We start from the raw sequence: 20,675 nt of genomic DNA on the forward strand, positions 1-20,675 counted from the left end.
GGATGGCTTGAATACACAGAACAACAGTCATATATGTGTATTTATACGTGACTGCAGAAAGGTCTCTTCTCTCTTCTTAGGTCCATGGTCTGAGTACTGGGCTGGACTGAGGCCTCCTGCAGCAACACGTAGCAGCGACAGGTGCAGTCCCGGGTGGTGCGAGGCCGGGAGGCAGCCACCGGCCTCAATGAGGCTTCATTAATGGCACAGGAAGCACGTGGACAAACACATGCAGCTCATTACCCCCTGGCTATCGTGTACCTTTCACACCATGACTCAAAGTGTGTGGTCATGTGTGTTTGTGCGTGCTGTATTTAGTGAGGAGTGGGTGGGGGCAACATTACAAGCTCAGCTCCTAAGAGATGCCGCTACAGTGAATGTGAAATCAAGGCTGTCTGGTCATCTCATGGACGAGAACAGCGTCATAAAGTCAACGGAACAGAACCGTATAACCTTACAAGTGAGAGCAATGAGCTGACTAAGATGACACCTGACTGTGGAGATACAACAGACATCCCCCCCTTTTCCATCTCTGAGTAACGGCACCCACCCACTGTCCCTCGCACGCTGCAGCCAGGACACACCTGCCGCTGCTCCATATCAAAAAAAGGCGACAACTGGAGGCAAAGCAACTGACGCAAAGCCAGGCAGGAGTCACGGCTGCCACCCAGTGAGGAGTCCTTTTACATCCAGGCTGTAGAAAGAAGGCGTCAGCGCTCCCAAGCTGTCGTAGACAGGTGTTAAACCTGCCCTGGAAAGTGTTGGTGTTCACCTGCCAACAAAGGAGCTCTGAGGAAAGTGAGTATTTTTAGTCTGTGGCAGAGTGACGAACGCGCCGTCAGACTGCTCATCACACCTTTCACCACATTTATTGCTGACTCTGCGTTTCCAGGGGCAACTGCACGGATGGGTTTTTTTCACTCTGCTTCCAAATAAATACAGATGTACACAAATAAATACAGATATGCACTGTATGAGTTTTTTCTCGGGCACATTTCTCTTTTTAGTCTCATTTATATGCATCTGCTGATCAATAAAGTTGTCAAAGGATTCACGCTCCCTCAAGAAAACCAGTAAAGGACCAGTAAAAACTATATCAGTCCAACTTTATGGGAAAAAGGGTATTTGTTAGTGTCTGCTATACAATCCTAGAGGAGGAGTCAAAAATATTTAAATGAAAAGAGAGCATAAAATGAACAAAGTGGAGTTAAAACATCACCTTTAAGGTTCGATTAAACCATCACAGACCTATCAAAGCAAATCTATTTTATTTGATTAGATATTGACATAGTGGGCATCAAAAATAAGAAACCTGTTTATTTATCACATCCAGCTTGCTCCATGTGATAGGGCAGACCATTCCGTTTACATTAGCAGTCCCTCAGCTTCCATCTAATGATGGAAACATTCCTCCTCATCTTCCTCTCCGTGCACTCAGCCAGGTGATGCTTTTCCCACTATAAATTTTGGGCAAACTTCTTTTTTTCTTGGTGGTGGTGGTGGGGGGGTGTTACTCCCACTCAGGTCACCATCCCTCCATCCCTCTCTATCCGACCCACCCTGTGGCTCCGCCCTCCAGCAGATAAAGCTTTGTGCAGAAGGTGCGTGTCTGTTATATGCTCGTATCCCAGGGTTCCCTCTGTGTGCTTGTCTGGCTGCCTGCTTTTCTGTCTGTTGTTGTGGCCGCGACGTTCACTCCCCCAATAAAGAGTCGCTCACAAAGGTAAGAACTGCCATCTTCTCAACTCTCAAGTCTTTATTCAAATTTAACACCTCGTAGAGTCATTATGTGAATTATAATTTGTTGAATATGTTGGGGGGGGGTTGCATTTGAATTGGAAATGCATCATAAAAACTGTCATAAAAAAGCTCTTTAATGGAATAATTAGTCTGTTGATCAAACACATGAAAATTGTTAGAATCAAACGACTTTTGTTGAGGCTCCAGTTATTTAAAAAAAAGACTCAAAAATATGCCTTTGACACATGGAAGCAGGGTCCAGAGATAGACTGTCCTCACATAAGTGCTAAGACCGCTGCTCTGTGCCGGTGGGATACCTGTGCTGAAGGAAACACACACAACTCCCCATTACTGCTTGAGGCTTAAGACGTGGTTTTAAGGTTAAGGTTTGAATTGGGTTTGGACCAGGGTTCAGAGGTGTGTGTGTGTGTGTGTGTGTGTGTGTGTGTGTGTGTGTGTGTGTGTGTGTGTGTGTGTGCGTCTGCAGCCAAACAGTCAGCTGTTTGGGGGAAAGTGCATCACTTTGGTGAGAAGAGGCTGCAGAGCAAACATCATATTTGTCCCTGAGCAGTTCTGAGTCTCACTGGTCTGATTTTAGTCAGAATTCTCTAATGCAACTAATATAACAGGAAACATGGAGCCATTTCTCCCGTTAAATGATGGAGGTATTGGTTTGAAGACTAAAGCAAATTCACACCTCTTACATCATGGCTTTATTGATTTGTACTGAATTTCAGATAATCAGGCTGAAGCGTTGCTGTATTATAATATCTAAACATCTGTAACTGCAGGATTACAAAGGAAACAACTGTAGAACTCCGATGGGGATGAAACAACATCAGAAGATGTTTGAGCGGCTGTCTGCCTGCAGTTTAATCAGTAATGTCAAATGTAAATCTGGTTTTTGTTATAGATCCTTTTTGACCCTCCCCCTCTATTTTTTCCTTAACTTTTGCAACAGTTTGGTCATCTAACATAATCTTAAAGTAATTGGAGCGAGGTGTGTAAAAGTGGCCCCTCAGTGTAGAGCGCCCCTGAAGAAGAGACCTTTACATACAGCTCGCCATTGTGCACAAGAGGTAACCACTTAAACGGAGCTTGTGTTTGTGTGTAAGCTGAGCACACAACATTGTCGCCCTCTGTCTACATTATTCTGCAAACTTGTGGAACGCAGAGCACAAAAGGAGCCAATGAAAACCAAGATTAATGGCAGAGGAAGAGAGGTAAACACAGCGCCACAGCTGTGTGTGTGTGTGCGTGTGTGTGTGTGTGTGTGCGTGCGTGCGTGCGTGCGTGCGTGTGTGTGTGTGTGGTGTGTGTGTGTGTGGTGTGTGTGTGTGTGTGGTGTGTGTGTGTGTGTTGTGTGTGTGTGTGTGTGTGTGTGCATGTGTGTGTGTGTGTGTGTGTGTGGTGTGTGTGTGTGTGTGTGTGTGTGTGTGTGTGTGCTGTATTTTGTTCGTCCGGAGGGTTGGATCATAAATGGGTGCTCATTTTTTTCGGTGTAAGAATAACAATGATATAACCATGATGAGAGCTGTGTGTATCGTTGTTGTCAGTCATAAACACTCACCAGGGTGCAACAGTTGGTTTGATGTCACTCAAAAGTTGTTCAAACTGGTCAGTGGAGTTTAGAAGCTGATGGAACGCGGACACACTCATTTATTCATTTATTGTACTTGAGTAAAGTTACAACTGTCTCACACGTATGGCAGCAGAGTGAAATGGTCATAGAGGCAGAGTCTGTTATGTTTCCCATTCAGGTGACGGTAATGTTTTTCATTTGGACAGATAAAAGACCATTTATTACAGATTACACCTTTTTAAACATGCAACGTTCTGCCCAACCAGCATGGGCCATCACGTGTGGCAGAATCTCCTCCCTCACACTCAACGCTTCCCTCCGCTGGTAAAGGTGGGAGGAATGCAGGTGGACACTGTGAGCTCGCACTTGTTTAAAGACACACAGTTTCGTCTCCTGACCTCCGTCGGGACCTGCTGTCTCCAGCTCATTAAACTGGGATGTTTTTCCCAAGCAAAAAAGTGCCCGCAGACAGAAATAAATCAGTGGAACACAGACGTGGGGATGAGTTCACACACAGTAAATAAGAGATAAAAGAAAAAAGAAGTTTTAATTACTTATTTCTCAGTTTTTCATCTAGTGCTCAAGGGCCAAGGCTCATCACTTTAATGAAATCATCATTTACAATGTGAATCATGGTTCCTAACAATGCAGGGGCATTATTATTGACAGATATGATGCAAATTTCTTTCCTTCCTTTGGCAGAATTGACCATATTGCAGTTTTGGTGACTGCATAGTCGGCGTGGCAACGCTGAACACCTGAATATATTATGGTGATGTAAAATTTCAGAAAAAAATGGACATCTGGAAACATCAACACAGACACTTACCTTAAATAAACAGACTCCACCATGATCTGCTTATTTTTGAGACCTGTTCTGGGTCAGCTTTCACATGCTGTCAGTTCAACGACGTGTGACCAGCCGGACGTGATTTTGGCAGCACATGTGGGGGGAAATGGGTTAGTCAGATGTGTCACATCTCCGTGATGGAACTCCTTCCAGATGAAGTTGCTACAATTGGGAAAGTCAAAATAATTTCGTGCAACCAAAAGGTCTGTGATTTGGATCAAAATTGGTTACCGCTAATCATTGAATAGGCAAATATGATGCTGTGGTAGCACCAGTACACAGAGCAGATGAGCAATGTTCCAGAGATGTGAGGGGTCGCACTGAGGAAAACATGAAAATCAAAAGCAGATACTATGATTGCACCAACATGTGCTCATCACATGTGCGATAGTTCTACTTTTGCTTTCTTTCTCCTCTGCTTGTGCGTATGTGTTTTTTCCTGCTGAGGTCAGTCACGCCTGACATCAGCCTGAGAGGTAGAACATGGTTCCTGCTCCGATCCCATGCGTGTCAGGGAGTCTTCACGGAGGAAACCGGGACTGTGTGACGCCAGCACGAGAAAATATTAAACTGGAAATCTTTCCAATGTGAGAGACGGTTTACTCACGCTAAATGTTCAGCCACGTTCAGATGTGAGCTCATGTCCTGAACATTAATCGCGTCATGCATTTAAAACAAAATTGTAGATGTTCTATAGATTTTTACCGGCAGCTTTTTCCAAGTCAGCCCAGTTTATAACCAGTTCAAAATGGGGAAACCAACGGTAATATTTATGTTGGTGTCGGAACGTGTTTTTCTGAGGGCGAAACTTGTGTGAGATAATGTGCTGGAGAGACATTCACCAGGTAGAAGACAGGAGCTGCTTCCAGCGCTTGGTGGTTGCCACGACAACAATATGGTTTTGTTATGCTCCAATGAACAGGCATTTGTTGTGTGCAGCAGACTTGTCGAAATATTTCGACCTATTTACAACAGGCATGCATGCACACCACACACACACACACACACACACACACACACAAACACACTCACACACACAGAATTCTGATATGCTTACATCTAATGATCAGATATTGTCATTAAAAGACTGAAGCCGTTCCTGAAGCTATAAACATGTCACGTACGCGTCTTACGTTTCATCATGATATGATGCGTGTGTTGCTGTGTGAGCAAATCTTTACACTATTGTCCACGTGTCACCACAAACCCTATTGCTGTGGTTTTAACCAGTTGCCGAAGTTGTTAATGTCAGTAGCTGCAGCCTGGATGATCCAATTTGTGTTTTACTCAGCATAGTGTAGAATCCAGCTGTTGCAGACAAACTCAGCTGCATTCCTCTAGACTGTTCGGTATGTCTGTGGAAACAAGGAACATGTCTTTCAAAGGCCTGCTGTCTGCTGAGGAGGCAGTGGCATGGCCATGTCAAAATCAGCAGTCGACTGAGAAACAGTCAGAGGGCGGAAAAGTTCCAAAGATTTAGCGATTGAGTGAATAAGGATGCAGGTCAGGATGTGATTTGACTTCAAAAAAGAAATGGCGAGTTGTTTTTTTTTTTGAGGAGAACCTGGGCCAAGGATGTGGTTCAAAGCAAACTGAGCATGGAAATGACTCTCAAATTAAAGAAGTCCTGGTATATTGACTATTTCTTCCACATCTTCATCTTAGCCCATTTTAGTTCATTTTTTTAGTTGGTTATATTTTTCTGGGCTCAGTAGCCAACATAGGAGCTGATATTGGGTTGTAAATGTGATTGCAAAAGTGACGCCGGGCACACCAGTAAACTAATGAGCAAATAATGTTTAATTTAGCAGGATTCTAAATGGTAATAAAGTACACAACTGTGCATAAATGTCCCTATTTTAAGCATCTTAGTTAATTAGAAGTCATATACTGATAACTAGTTACCTTATAATTAGACAGGTGTCCAGAAGATGTTGGAGAAACAGCATGGCGTTTGTCATATTTTAGTGAACACACCCTCCCTCTGTGGACCCTCTAACATGCAGTTGCCACTTTTGGTGACCAGGGGGAGACAGTTCCTACGTATTAATGGGGGAATCCAATGACGTAACCTGTGAGCGTTTTGTTTTCTATAATTTTCTATAAATGTACCAGGGACTATGCTTGAATTTTAAAAAAAACATTGATGCATGTAAACATTTACTTGCTCTATCCTTTACACAGGCCTGGGCCATGGCTCCCCTCCCTGCCCCCCTCATCCTTACAGTGATACAGGTTGTACTTCTCACTTATGTAAATGGTGGAGCCTACTATGGACACAAGCAGCATCCTCAGTCATACCAACCGATGCAGCACCTCCAACATATGGGCATGGGCAAAGAAGGCTTCCCTCAACAACAATACCTCGGAAAAGAGATGCCATATAGGCAATATCCCCAGTACCGGAAGGAGTTACCCCAGATGCCCATGCACAAGGGCAAAGAAAACAAGGGGAAAGGTGGTGGTTATGGGCATCAAGACAAAGGTGAGACAACATTTAGCATTTGAATTGTATCTGTTTGTCCTTTTCATTTTAAATAAGTTTTACATAGAGTATTATTAAATGATATAATATCTGACCAAACCTAATTCATCACAGGTCTGACAATCCCTAGAGGAGCAGAGGGAATTCCCCAAGGAGAGCCAGGGCCTGCTGGGCCACAAGGGCCAGAAGGACCTGCAGGACCTCCTGGACCTCCAGGAGTGGGACAGCCAGGACCATTGGGAAGGCCTGGACTCTCTGGTCCACCAGGAGTTCCTGGTCTTGGAAAACCAGGATTGCCAGGACCACCTGGCAAGCCAGGAGAAAATGGTGAAGTTGGACCACAGGGAGAAATGGGCCCAAGAGGTGAACAAGGACCACCTGGACAGCAAGGTCCACAGGGTCTACCCGGACCACCTGGGTTACCTGGAATAGGTAAGCAAGGTGTACAAGGATTACCGGGTCAACCAGGGCCCAAAGGAGAGCCAGGTCATAAAGGTCTTCCTGGACTCCCGGGATTACCAGGACCAAAAGGAGACAAAGGAATGGGCCTACCAGGACAGCCTGGTCATAAAGGGCTCCCGGGGCTCCCAGGGCCTGCTGGGCCCAAAGGAATGCCTGGCTTTGGAAAACCTGGGCTCAATGGTGCACCAGGGCCACAAGGAGCACCAGGAGATAAGGGCCTTCCTGGAGAGCAAGGACCAGCTGGACCACCTGGGGAAGGAGGACAGCCTGGACCACAAGGTTTACCAGGACAAGGAAAACCAGGTCAAAATGGCCTACCAGGTCAGCCAGGTGCACCCGGGCCAAAGGGTCATCTTGGACCACCAGGTTTGCCAGGAAAGCCAGGATTGCCAGGATTTGGCAAACCAGGGCTCCCAGGTCCAAAAGGTGATAGAGGTTTGAGTGGACCACCTGGATCTCCAGGACCTAAAGGAGAGAAAGGCCATGGAGGACAACCAGGTGTAATTGGACCCCCCGGACCAAATGGTCACCCTGGGCCACCAGGCTCTGTAGGACCCCCAGGAGTTTCTGGACCACCTGGACCTAAAGGAGATTGTGGAGAAAATGGACCTAAAGGAAATGATGGAACCAAGGGTGACCCTGGTCCTACTGGTATACCTGGTAAAGATGGTTTGCCTGGTGAGCGTGGAGAGCCAGGACCACGGGGTTCAATGGGACCTATTGGTGCCAAAGGAGACACTGGCCACAAGGGTCTACCTGGCCCTGCTGGTCCATCAGGATCTCCGGGTCCAAAAGGACAAGATGGGTCAACTGGAGAAGTTGGACCACAAGGACCTAAAGGAATCCCTGGCATGGATGGTTCAGCAGGACCAATTGGAATGCCCGGTCTTCCTGGGCCAAAAGGTGATAGTGGGTCCCCTGGTCTACCGGGAACTCCAGGTGAGGGAATGCCAGGGATCACTGGTCCCAGTGGACCCCCAGGAAAAGAAGGTTCTTCAGGACCACCAGGTCAGCCTGGTCCTCCAGGACCTCCAGGGCCTGCAGGGGAACCAGGTCTGTCTCCAGACATGGCCGGCGTGCTCTCTCAGATGGGCCCAGGTATAGATGGAGTAAAGGCTGGAGGTTATGGCAAGAAAGGGAAGTATGCTGGCAATGGTGCAGAAGTGATGGGTACCAGTGGGTTGGAAATGCCAGCATTTACAGCTGTGTTGACATCTCCTTTCCCACCAGTGGGCATTCCAATTGTCCTTGACAAGCTGTTGTACAATGGCCGCCAAAACTACAACCCCGACACTGGCATTTTCACCTGCGATATACCTGGCATTTATTATTTTGCCTACCATATTCACTGCAAAGGTGCTAATGTGTGGGTGGCTTTGATGAGGAACAATGAGCCGGTGATGTATACATATGATGAGTACAAAAAGGGTTTTCTCGACCAAGCGTCAGGAAGTGCAGTTTTACCGCTCCAGCCTGGAGATACTGTGTATATTCAGCTGCCATCAGATCAAGCCTCAGGACTCTATGCTGGGCAGTATGTGCACTCCTCCTTCTCTGGTTATTTATTGTATCCAATGTAAAATCACAAATGTGAATGAACAAAGGGCTTTACTGGGAGCAGGAACATGTTTTTGTATAGTGTGAAAATATTGATGGACTACATTAAATTAAACAGGATTAATGTAGAGTCACCAAGTCATTGATCTTGTTAGCGGAGAAGAAAGGAAAAAATTAAATACCTCATGTAGCGTATGGTGGGAAATTGTATGTATGATTGCCGATATGCAGTAGATTTTTATACTGTATTGTTTTATAGATTACATGTAATATGAAGAGCAAAGTTTTTTCTTTTACAGGTTTGAAGACATTAAATAATGAATGAACAAATTGCTTGTTTGTATCTTGGAGAATCATAAATTCACACAAGTGTTTCTTGTAACTTGTAACACACAATGAAAAACAAATGTAAAAAGAGTAGTTAAACTTGTCTGGTTTAGCTGAAATATTTTCTTTTTCTCCATTCACCTCTTTAAAACTGCCAGCTACCGTATGTTGAAAATGTGAAGTTCAGATGACAGCATGACCATCAGTGTTTTCTGTAAGGGATTATTGGACAGTGGCATTTACACACGTCAGTGTATCTTTATCATAATATTCATATTTTTAATATAAATCTTGGAATATTACTTTTTTAAAAATACAATTATTTTGCCATATTGTATTTACAATACAGTTGTATAAACTGCATATAAAAGTTTACTTGCATAAAATCTAATCTGGATTTGCAGAATATAAAAACCAATATATATGTTTTATAATTTCAGGAATATGGAAGCCATAAAACTGTTCTCAGGAAAAAAAAAATTATAGCAGTAAATAATTAACAATTTATCAAATGGAATGATAATGGACTCAACATGTACTAATTGCTTGATTAAGTGGAATAAGATTTTTTTATGTATTTATTTTTGCAAATAAGACTGGCTTCATTCTATAACAAGTATTTTAGTAGGACCACAGAGAAAAAGAGAAACAATTATCCAGTAATTAACAACATCCAGCATTTCTGTTGAAAAATTGTACATGACAACAGTTGAAGTAAAAGTTGTTTTGTTTTGTTTTGTTTTGTTTTGGGTTTTTTTCAATTTTGCTTTCCGGCAAGGAAAGCCAATGCTTTAAGGACAAATGTATTGCTCCTTTTACCAGTGGTGCCAAAAATGTTAATGTAACCAGTGAGTTAAGGTCTTAAAATGTTATGTTTGTCTTATGGTCAAGCTGTTTTTTCTAAATAAACATTCTTTAATTAAAATATTGTTAATGGTGAATTATTGTTGTTGACCATCTGTCAGTAGCATAGTTTGTATTAAAGGGCTCTGGCGGATGCTGATGCTGCGATGGGGGCGGGGCCGGCGGTGGTCCGCGCATGCGCAGATCGGTTTACAACATCCATCGATCACCTTTTGTGAGTCTGAATTTCAAGCAGTTCGGACAAACGTCGAGGAAATACATCAAGGAAATACGCCATGTAAGTGCGGGTATAAAGCTGACATTTTAAAATTTTCGCTTCTTAATTTAATGTGATGTAATAGCTCGACATATGACAACGACTATGAATCAGGTAAGTTAGCAGGAGCCGCTAACATGCTAACAATCGCTTTTGTAGCCTTCTAGAACACCCCAGCTAATATGGCTTTAAACAGAACACTTTGATTTAAACTGCCTCAGTTTTAAACGTCCTCGGTTATGCATGCTGCCGCATATAAAACTGAGGACGTTATCAACATTCTCTTATATGAATTCTGATGGTTTCTTCGCATTCAGACTTGAATATCTTGATTCTCTTTTGATGGACACCGGCCACATGCGTAATCTTTCAGTTTTCCTCTTCTTAAAGTGAGACTAGTTATTCATCCACTCACATATTTTGTGAATCAATAGATTCTGCCCTCATCATGACGTCCCGTGTTGGCCCCAGATCTGCTGGTCCCAATGGAAGTGTGAAGCACAGAGAGCGGGTGGCTCCTAATTACCAAATGAGGCAAATAACTTTTATATGTTTCTGATAGTGTTAACTTAATAAGTGTCTTTATTTATTAATAGCAAGTTTTGTCAGCAGTCACCCCTCACTTGTACCTTACATTTTAATTCACAGTTCTTCCCTTAAGTCAGAAGTGCGGAAGTTAAATCTGGTCCACCTTCTCATCTGGCTCCTGGTGGCAGCACAGGTCACCGTCAGCCACCTCAACCTGGTGTCACATGACACCGTGTCCATGCCTTACCAGTGGGAGTACCCCTACCTGCTCAGCCTCATCCCGCTCCTCTGCAGTAGTTTGTCACTGCCAAAGAACAATATCAGTTACCTGGTCTTGTCCATGATCAGCGGGGGACTGTTCTCTGTGGCCCCGCTGATTTATGGCAGTATGGAGATGTTTCCTGTAGCGCAGCAGCTCTACCGCCACGGGAAGGCCTACCGCTTCATTTTTGGCTTCTCTGCGGTGACTGTGATGTATGTCGTCATGGTGATTGCTGTTCAGGTGCATGCCTGGCAGTTATACTACATGAAGAAATTGTTGGACTCGTGGTTCAACACAACTCAGGAGAAGAAGAAGAAATAATAAATTGAAGGTTGATCATTTTTCTGTTGGTTTTTGCATTAGTAATTTATTACGTATCCATGTCTACTTACTTGACATTTTAGTGTTCAAAGTGTGTTCCCTAAGATATTTATTGCATTTTATTGGGGTAGCATCAGGCATCTTCTAGAAATAGTGTGATCACTTTGTTCCTTATTTTTTTCCCCAAAATAATGTCATATATAATTTAGAATGTGAACGTCCTTGTTGTCTCTAAAACGTTGCAATTCTGTACGAGAGTGAGAGACTGTTTGAGCTTGGAATTTGTTTACATGGTGTGTGCATATGTTTAAGAGACTTTTCATTTTCGCATAATTGTGTATCCTTGAAATCTACCTCTCAGTGTGCACATAAATCAGTAGAGCTTTTGTTGGTATTTAGTACTGTTGTTGTGTTCTTACACACTGGGGGAGCTCATCAAATCCTGGTTTAACTGAATCGCAACATAAATAAACTCTTGAGGTATGTGTTATTCTCATTATTAATCACGTGTCTTGCACTTCGCCCCGGATGTATTGCGCCTGCGCCTGACGAATGCCACGTACTGGTTTGTCAGCGCACGATCGGTACCCGGAACGAAATCGGTTCCAGTCCACATGTGCGCATGTGCGAATGTTTCAACGACTTTTTTTTTTACACTATATCTTTTCTTGCCTTATATTTACCGTACGTTTTGTTGCTTCTTTTCAAAGTACCGTATACACCTTTATTTAGTTGTGTTCTTAAAATGCTTTATTTGAACGGATTTTTCGAGTCTTGGAGAGACCCGCAGCCGCGCAGACCTGTTCAATATGTTACATTATTAATGTGTTACATTACAGTTAAAAGTAATATACAGCGGTGGTCTTATTGCACATATGTGGTTTTGCAGCGTATATTGAGTGGGATGAGAAGACCTTCAGGATCATGGCTGGGACATCACTAAACCTCACTTCATCTGGTGTGATTTGAAAGTCTGGAATGTTGGATCACACGGGCCGCTATACATATCTTTATACATATCTGATTGCACGTTAAAAGAACTGCGGAAGCAAACAGGTGACAGTGATTTTATATATCAAAAATTAAAAAAAAATCAAAGGCGCTTGGAGTCAAAAGAACAGAATACTACATCATGTTGTCTTGCAACTGCCGTCAGTATCACCAGTATTGTACATATCATCCCCACTTTATCGCCTCAGACTTGTCTTTACGCTTTAATACCCAGAAATGTTCCTGCCGTAAAGCAGAAAAAAGAACGCAAATTATTTGGCGCATGCGCAGAAGCGACACTGAGCCGATTTTGTTCCGGGCACTGATAATGCACACACTGCCTACGTCAACAGTGTAGAGGCCACTTCCTGGTGCTGGTCCTCAGCTCTGGCTAGGCTAGCTAATTAATTTCGGCATCGCAGTGTGGAGGAAACCTTTGGAAATAGAGTGCAGTTAAGCCGTGTGATTCAGGTAAAAAGACGACGTTTTCACTGGGTATAGCTAAAGTATGACCAAGAGTTGAAATCCGTTGCTAGCCACCAGGCTAAGTAGTTGCTAACTGATGAACTGTTTTATATACGAAGGCAGCTCATCCAAACAGGTGTTGACACGGACGTGCTGGAGTAACAAAAGTTGGTGTGCCAAATGTCTCCCGGTTTTTATTTTTTGACAAATGTAGAATACGACATCACTCATCTGTAGTGTCGTGCATTATGTCTTTAACTCGTGCTCAAACCATGTTCTAGACTAAGCCAATGCCGACTAAATGCGTTGAAATAAATTTAATATGATTTTTATAGAACAATGCTACGTTGCAGTTTATTTTTGCAAGTTCACCAAACTTGCATTGCGGTCTCTGGTAGAGCAGGGGTGAAATGGCCTAGCAGTCCCGAGATAGCTGCTTGTGGGCCACTGACAGATGACTTTGCGAATCTGCTCGTTTTCCAATAAGCGTCACAAAGATGTCTTGTTCTATAGTGACACATTAACCCTTAAATTCGACGTACCACCTGATCACCTTGTAGCGACGGGAGCGGTCGAAATCGGTTTGATTCCATTTTTTGTTCAGAACAGTGTCGATTTGCTAAATGTTAGCTACCACACAATCCCTAGCATCCAGCCAATCACTCATCTGGATACAAGTCCAAGCCGCAAGTTAGCATTTCTGCATTCACATGCAGCTATGGTTGAGCTAGGAACACGGAAAACATCCAAAACAGCGAGGCAAATTGCTCAGGAGCGTGAAAACAACTAAACAGATCGAGGATCTTCCTCCGATCTGTGATCTAAGATATAAGGGAGCTCCTGCAGTTCTAGCCTGCACGGGGTTGCTCTTAAGAACGCTGGTCATGTTTTGAATTGTGTTGCGTAATTATTTGACCCTTGACTTGGTGGTAAAAGGAATCGGCCTGATATTGTTCCCACTTGATTTAATCCTAGATTTTGATCACTTTAAATTAATTTCCCCCTGTAGCAGTTAGCAACCCTATCACCACCACAATCGCGTTGTTGAATAACATCTGAGGTTTGTGTTATATCCCTAATGCGCCCTTTCCTCTGACCCCATCCAGCGCTGGTAGCAGAACAGGAGGGACAGCACCATGAACGGCCAGCTAGACCTAAGTGGGAAGCTGATCATCAAAGCCCAGTTAGGCGACGATATCAGACGCATCCCCATCCACAACGAAGACATCACCTACGATGAGCTGGTGCTGATGATGCAGCGTGTCTTCAGGGGGAAACTTCAAAGTAATGATGAGGTTACCATCAAATACAAGGATGAAGGTGAGTGATGAGCAGCCTACCTGCCCTTAAAGCTCCGAAGGGCACATATAGAGAAAGAGCTGATGATTAATATAGATTTTGTGTATAAAAAGGTTAAAGGTGGTTAAATTGTCTTTCTCTTTTCTAGATGATGATCTTATCACCATCTTTGACAGCTCTGACCTCTCTTTTGCCATTCAGTGCAGTAGAATACTCAAACTGACTCTGTTTGGTAAGTGTTTTTTTCATTTTATACCATGAGTTTAGAGTGTTCTCAGCAATATCATTGCATATCTATGCACTATATCCACTTAACTCATTTCTGATAAAACCAGGATAGACTTTCAGTGCTTAGAGCAGCTTCTCCTGCAGATCATACTGGTTCCTGATTTTAATTCTAAATATACACTAGCAAAAATAAACCCACACTTGTTGAGCCCTGTGGCTGTGTAACTTAAGGTGTGGGCCATAGAATCAACGGTTGGCCTTACCCTTAGCCTCACTCTTGAGGCTATTTTGATATAACAAAAAGGTTTTAAAAAACAAAACAAACAATAATTGTTGTGTCTTTTTGATGAAATTACACAATGAAAGTTAAATATTTGCACATTCCTCCTGTTTTGAACACCTTTATTTACTTTTTTTTAAAGAGGAAAGCAGACTTTATTGGCTTGCATGTAGAAATGGATCAATTCTGCCTATGTAGATGGTGAAAATGTATTATTTGTTCTTGTTTTAATTTGTGTAAATCTCATTCGGATGTGTGTCAAATTTGGATATAATCCCATTTTGATCTCTTTGCTTTTGTCCCTCTGACCAGTTGTGAAAGTGGATTCCATCATTTGTAGTGTGATCTCGGTAATCCTATATAATCCCCCAGAGTATAAAATCGGATTAGATCATCATTTTTAACAAAGTCTCAATTTATAATCTAGAATTACTAAAATTGCTGAAGATGGGAATCACTTAAATTGTGACATCGTAATGGCACAGTGTGGTTCCATGACTGAGACTTCAGGCAGTCGACAGCTCAGATCAGTCAGTAATTGGTTTGAATCTTTTCTAACTAAAGCGTTGATACTAAGTGTGCACTGTAGTTTATGATCTGCTGACGTCTTTCTTTACAGTCCTGCCTGGATTGTGATTAGATAATTAGATCCAGCATCAGTGATGTCTCTAAAAGGCCTCGGCTATAAAAGCTTTACCCCGGGTTGACACTAAAAGCAGTCAGGATCGGCCTCTCGGAGGTCTAATTAACAAACACTCTGCAAATACAGATGTTTGAAGTTTGGTCAACGGTTTCCCTTTTAAAACAACCCATTTGTATTGCTCTGCTCACTGGGTGCCTCTCTCTTCAGTGAACGGTCAGCCGCGGCCCTTGGAGTCCAGTCAGGTGAAGTACCTGCGCAGGGAGCTGATTGAGCTCAGGAAGAAAGTCAACAACCTCCTGGATAGCCTGGAGCCTCCCACAGAGCCCGGCCTCACCGCCACAGCACCTGAAAGTGGTAAAATCGCTCTCTCGCACACTCGCACACAGGGCTGCGGCTAGTGAATATTTTAGTAATCGGATAGTCGACTGTAAATCCCTTAGATTAATCGGATACAACATATTTCTTGGTTAAAGAGCAATTATGAATACACAAGGGAAAATATCATCTTTTTTTTATTCTTTTCTTTAACGCTTCCACCTTGTCCCGCTCATTCAACCAAGCATTTCTGCTTCTTCCTCTCCCTTCTTTGTTTGCGTGGGTGACATAAACATGTCTGTCAAAAATCAGGTGAGGTCAAAAATGAGGTGTGAAGCGAAGGAGCAGGTTGTGACCTGTCAGGGCTGCATGTCTGTTATGGCTGCTAATGTCTCACTGTGTTTATTGATGCGAATCCTGAAAGAAACATTCAGGACTATATTGATCCATAAAATAAACTCCAGATTTTACATAATGCAAACATGTAAATCACTGCATATGTTCCAGTTTCACTTCATTTAAAAACAGCAACATTTTTTAGTTTATCCGCCAGAGGGCACCACACTCCGCTTTGCTCTTAGTGACAATAGTGACAATAAGTATAAATAAGTCCACCACTCTTAGTTCATGTCACTACTGCCACGCTGGTTCCTGTTCCACATGCTCACTGTCACTATTATAAGATGCCCACAGGGATTCTGGCACCAGACGAGGCAGTTTTTAAGAGTCTGGAAAAGTTTAATCGCTTTGTTTATAGGAAGACTTGTCTGGAATAGTGTTCTTCATGCATCGGTTACATGCTTGAAGCAAAAAGACATTAAAATAAGGCTGTGGTCACTTAACTTTATAGAGAGCCTTCACTTATTTCATTTACTGAGGTTGAACTTAAGAAACAAAGTAAATGGTAGTGATCTGTAGCTTTCAGTAGAAAAACAAGTTATTCTTTGAACTCCTTCACTTTGCTCCATGTTTGTGTCAGAACAGATATTTTACAACTTCATAATAACACTGTCTGCAAGCTGTGTTGTCACACTTTACTGATGCTTCTGTTTTTCTAAACATTGTTACTGATTCTAGAATCAGTAGATGGACGTGAAGGCAAAGTGGTTGCAGCCGATCCCACAATGAAACAGGCCACTCCAGTTAGTGCAGCCAGCATGTCGGCCTTTGACCCCTTAAAGAACCAGGACGAGGTCAACAAGAATGTCATCTCTGCTTTTGGCCTGAGTGAGGAGCAGGCCCCAGGTATTCCACACACAGTGCAGAAGTTCAAAGTTGTTTATGTTTCCAGAAGCACATGTAGACGCCTGTCTCTGTCTTCTCAGTTGCTCACCCTGCAGTTGCAGCAGAGGAGCGCTCGGCAACCCCCGACAGCATTGCCTCATCCTCCTCTGCAGCCCCTCAGCCAGCTGTGCCCCCCCAACCACAGGCTCCATACCCAGGAGTACAGCAGGGACCACCTTCTGGAATGGATGGTAAGACATTCCTCAAAACCCACGTGCCACTTAGGGGCAGATGCACATGTGGGGAAAAATGCACCGTGACACATTGTTCAATGACAGCAGCGCTAAAGAATACGCCGCGGTTCTCAATAATTTGAGGGATTAGGGTGGGGATGTTCGAACAAAGCCCCACTAATGTGTTGTGAAATGCATGATCCAACATAGAACATTTCTCTAGAACATTTGTTCTAGTAAAAGTCGAGTAGGACTGAATCACTGTCCCATGTTCCACGGGAATCTGAGGGCAGGAACTTGGCGACAGTTCTTTGAATGGCTGATCAAAATCTTCTCATGCTAATTCCATGTTAGTCAAAATAGCAAATTTAGGTTTTTGTAGAAATGTTTCAAGATGCCACATGTGCGCCGTAACCTCAGCAGATGTATTCCAGATTTGGAGATTTAGAGTCCAGAGATCTTGAAGCTCAGAGGGTTTGTAGATTAATAAACAACAATAGCAGCCTGTTTCCTTGATAAACAACAATAGCAGCCTGTTTCCTTGATAAACAACAATAGCAGCCTGTTTCCTTGTTTAAAAATGAATTTTTCTGTGGTGGTTTATTACCGGGCCTGACACTCATAATAGAAACCTTAAACAAAACGTGAGATTTTTCTCATTTTCATTCATATTTTAAAATGTGCATCAGCTTCTCTTATCTGGTTGCACGCTCTTTAGATATGCTATCAAACCCGTGTGGGATTGAACAATTTGTCTCTCATTGCTCCAGATGGTTGGCACACAAGGTACATTAAACTGATTCCTGTCCATCCTCCTGGCATCTCTCACACAACCACCTGTCTCTGCTCGTCCCACAGCAGCCAGCAGTTGGCTAAGTGGACATGAGGTTGGCTGAGCTCGTCTGTTAGCCGTAAACTGCCTGTCAGTCGAGGCTTGTGAGAGCTAACAACCTGCTCTCAGCAGAGCACTGATACGTTTCTGTGCTTTTAATGTGCCACAGGTCTGAGATCAGGTTGCAACAATGGTTCACACATTAGCAGATCTTGTAGTATGCGGACCTGCTGACGTGTTTATGTGACAGGACAGTCTTAAGTGGACTTTGTTCTCTTCTCCCAGCAACGGAGCTGAAGCCAACTGCTTCACCATAACACTCACTCAGCACCATTTTAGCAACTTGTTCAATTGAAGCCACGTTGGTGAAGTGAGCGCCCTGTGATTAGAGGTCTCAGCCTTCCGTCGTGGTTCCCTGTCCTCAAAATGAAGCGAACACTGGGAAATGGTTCCCTGCTGACCTCTCTCCCGTTCATTTGCTTCTTTCTCTGCTTTCTAGTCTAAGTTTTGTCTTCAAAACCCCCCGTCACTGTCAAATTCTAATCACGTATTTGCATATTTAAGCACTTCTTGACATGTGACGGTTAATTAAGGTGGAACAGGAAGTCAAACACAGACACTTCCTGGGGCATTTCTTTTGTGTTTACATTCAGACTAATTCAACAGAAGTGTAATATTAAATATTTTAACCTACAATAATAATTTAGAGGCTGAAGGTTTTGATGTCAGGTCCTGGTAGATGTTTCTTTTTTTTTTCATATGTGCTCGGGCAGTTGCACGCTTCTCTGTTGTATTTGTACTGAACCACATAAAGAACACGCAACTGTAGCAACAAGTAGTTGTTATTGAATGGGTTGCAGCTTTTTGTCTGCATTTTTGCAGGTGTGTCCATGACACATTTAATAATAAAGCTTTTATTTATACAGGTGTCCAAGTCAGGACACATTTCTATTTTCAGTGATTTGTGTGGATGTTCCATAAAAAGTGATGCGTCATGCAGATTTCCTCCAAACCCATTTTGTTTGGTGAGCAGTTGTGTTGTTAATTTGGATCTTTAACCCATCCTCAGGATAAAATAAGGGCTTTATCCTCATCTGAAGTTTTTTAGCAGAAGCCTTAAGGTTTGGCATCAGACATGACTGGTAATTGGAGAAATTCTGTGTTCTCTGGTCTGTGGTGAAAGCTCAGTTTCAGCTGAAGAAAAGCATATCTTTTGGTATTATTGCCAAATGAGTCACACATTTTGTCACACGATTCGAGAAAAACGGGCTTTTATTTGTGTTTGTGTTGTTTTCATGGCTTTAAAAAGAGATGCATCATAATAATAATTAAAATCTGGAGGCCATTTGATAACACGGAAGACTTGCTAAGTTCTTAAGGGTTGACTTTTGCCGTCCTGACCTTTTGTGTGTTTAAGCGTAACTGTTAACATCCCCTGGGTAGTTTATGTAATGAGGCCACATATATATTACGTGCTATATGCTTTGTTTATTCATCTGTGGTGTGGTGGGGGTGTTAATAATGGTCTTGACATGCATCTTCTAATGTATTGCTAATGTTTATGTCTGTATTTGTAGGCCAGGTGTACCAGCAGTACCAGGCTCCAGGTGGTTACCCGCCCCAACAGCCCGGCGCTCCGCCCCAGCAGCAGCAGTATGCTATGCAGTACTCTGGTAAGACTAAAGCTGGGTCGGGTAAAAGGAAATGAGTGCTGTAGAATGAAATGTTGCTCATTCCTCTTTGGGGGGAAAAAAAAATCAAGAAATTCTTCCTTCCTCCCTCCATCATTCCCTCCACAGGATACAGTACTCAGCCTGGAGCCCCCCAGCCTGGTCCTCCGCAGCCCCAACAGCAGCAGTTTCAGAACTACGCCCCTCCCTCTTCCCAGGCCCCGGCCCCTGGCCCTGCTCCAGCTGCAGGCTTCCAGGGTGCTCAGCAGCCACCCCATCCATCTCAGGGAGCCCAGCCGTACCCTCCAGGAGCCTTCCCTACCCAAAACTATACCTCCCAGGCCTCTCAGCCTGCCAACTACAACATGCCACCCAGCTCCCAGCCCGGCTCAGGTTACCAATCCCGTCCTGGATACACCCCACCTCCAGGCAGTGCTGGCACCCCTCCACCCGGAGCTGCTAACCCTTATGCCCGTAACCGCCCCCCTTACAGCTACACTCAGCCAGGCCCTGGCTACCGGTAAAAGAGGATCTAAGAAATATTCCGTCACTCAAGCACCCCTCAAACCCTTAAATCTACATGTGGCTCTAACTGTTTGGTGTGGGTGCGGAAATCCGGTCTTGAGCATTGCACCCCACCCCAATAGTAAAGTAAAATCCAAATATAACTCACCCACTCTGTTGGTTAGTGTCTGTCCCGTCCAGTTCTGGCCCCATTGTGTCTCCATCGTGGTCGCCTCTGTTGTCGAACTCACCGCCTGCTCTACTCTGTCATACGTCAGTGTTTTAAAAAAATGAAGTATAGAAATTAACCGATTAAAGATAGCGGACTCTGGAAGCACACACCTGGAAGACCAAAACAATCAGTCGCACGGCTGCTTGTTTCCTTGTTTCTTTGAGAGAAATCTGCATCCACATCAAACAGCCAGTTGTGTTGAGTTTACTGTGTATAGATGCATTTCTGAAAGTGTCTAAATGAAGTTCCCCTCTTTTCATTTTGTCGTCTTTATTCCACCACCGCGTTGCTAATAATGTCAGTGAATCTGCCCCAAGTGGGGAAACACTAGATCAGTGATGGGTTCCAGATCCCAAATGACTAAAGCCTGCCACCTTTGGTAGATCTCACCATTCCACTCACTTTTATCACCAGTTTTTGCTAATAAGTCAAAATTCCACCTTCAACTTCAGTTGATTATGTATAACATGTAACTTTTCTTTTTTTGTTTGATCCTAATAAATGGTTGAGACCCCTAGTCACTTTA

At 43.5% G+C, this 20,675-nt stretch overlaps 3 protein-coding genes across 4 annotated transcripts; all 3 read left to right on the forward strand.

Annotated features, from left to right (window-relative positions):
- The first annotated feature begins 1,570 nt into the window (after nucleotides 1–1,570).
- On the forward strand, nucleotides 1,571–9,928 carry col8a1a (collagen, type VIII, alpha 1a). Its single transcript, XM_057044988.1, has 3 exons — nucleotides 1,571–1,723; nucleotides 6,357–6,657; nucleotides 6,772–9,928. The coding sequence occupies exons 2-3, from the start codon at nucleotides 6,366–6,368 to the stop codon at nucleotides 8,697–8,699; spliced, it is 2,220 nt and encodes a 739-aa protein (XP_056900968.1). The 5' UTR covers nucleotides 1,571–1,723; nucleotides 6,357–6,365; the 3' UTR covers nucleotides 8,700–9,928.
- A 100-nt stretch (nucleotides 9,929–10,028) lies between these two features.
- jagn1a (jagunal homolog 1a) lies at nucleotides 10,029–11,719 on the forward strand. Of its 2 annotated transcripts, none has more exons than XM_057047307.1 (3): nucleotides 10,029–10,144; nucleotides 10,558–10,657; nucleotides 10,772–11,719. In XM_057047307.1, exons 2-3 carry the CDS (start codon nucleotides 10,572–10,574, stop codon nucleotides 11,232–11,234), a joined length of 549 nt encoding a protein of 182 aa, XP_056903287.1. In that variant the 5' UTR covers nucleotides 10,029–10,144; nucleotides 10,558–10,571; the 3' UTR covers nucleotides 11,235–11,719. The 2 variants fall into 2 exon arrangements, with proteins under 2 accessions (XP_056903287.1, XP_056903371.1); XM_057047391.1 differs by having other exon boundaries at nucleotides 10,050–10,237.
- An 811-nt stretch (nucleotides 11,720–12,530) lies between these two features.
- Nucleotides 12,531–20,666, forward strand: tfg (trafficking from ER to golgi regulator). The gene is made up of 8 exons (XM_057046306.1): nucleotides 12,531–12,695; nucleotides 13,796–14,009; nucleotides 14,137–14,220; nucleotides 15,347–15,493; nucleotides 16,532–16,699; nucleotides 16,780–16,929; nucleotides 19,321–19,416; nucleotides 19,543–20,666. Exons 2-8 carry the CDS (start codon nucleotides 13,826–13,828, stop codon nucleotides 19,935–19,937), a joined length of 1,224 nt encoding a protein of 407 aa, XP_056902286.1. The 5' UTR covers nucleotides 12,531–12,695; nucleotides 13,796–13,825; the 3' UTR covers nucleotides 19,938–20,666.
- The last annotated feature ends 9 nt before the right edge of the window (nucleotides 20,667–20,675 follow it).

The sequence above is a fragment of the Takifugu flavidus genome, chromosome 1, assembly GCF_003711565.1.
Source record: "Takifugu flavidus isolate HTHZ2018 chromosome 1, ASM371156v2, whole genome shotgun sequence".
In the NCBI taxonomy this organism is placed as follows: Eukaryota; Metazoa; Chordata; class Actinopteri; order Tetraodontiformes; family Tetraodontidae; genus Takifugu; species Takifugu flavidus.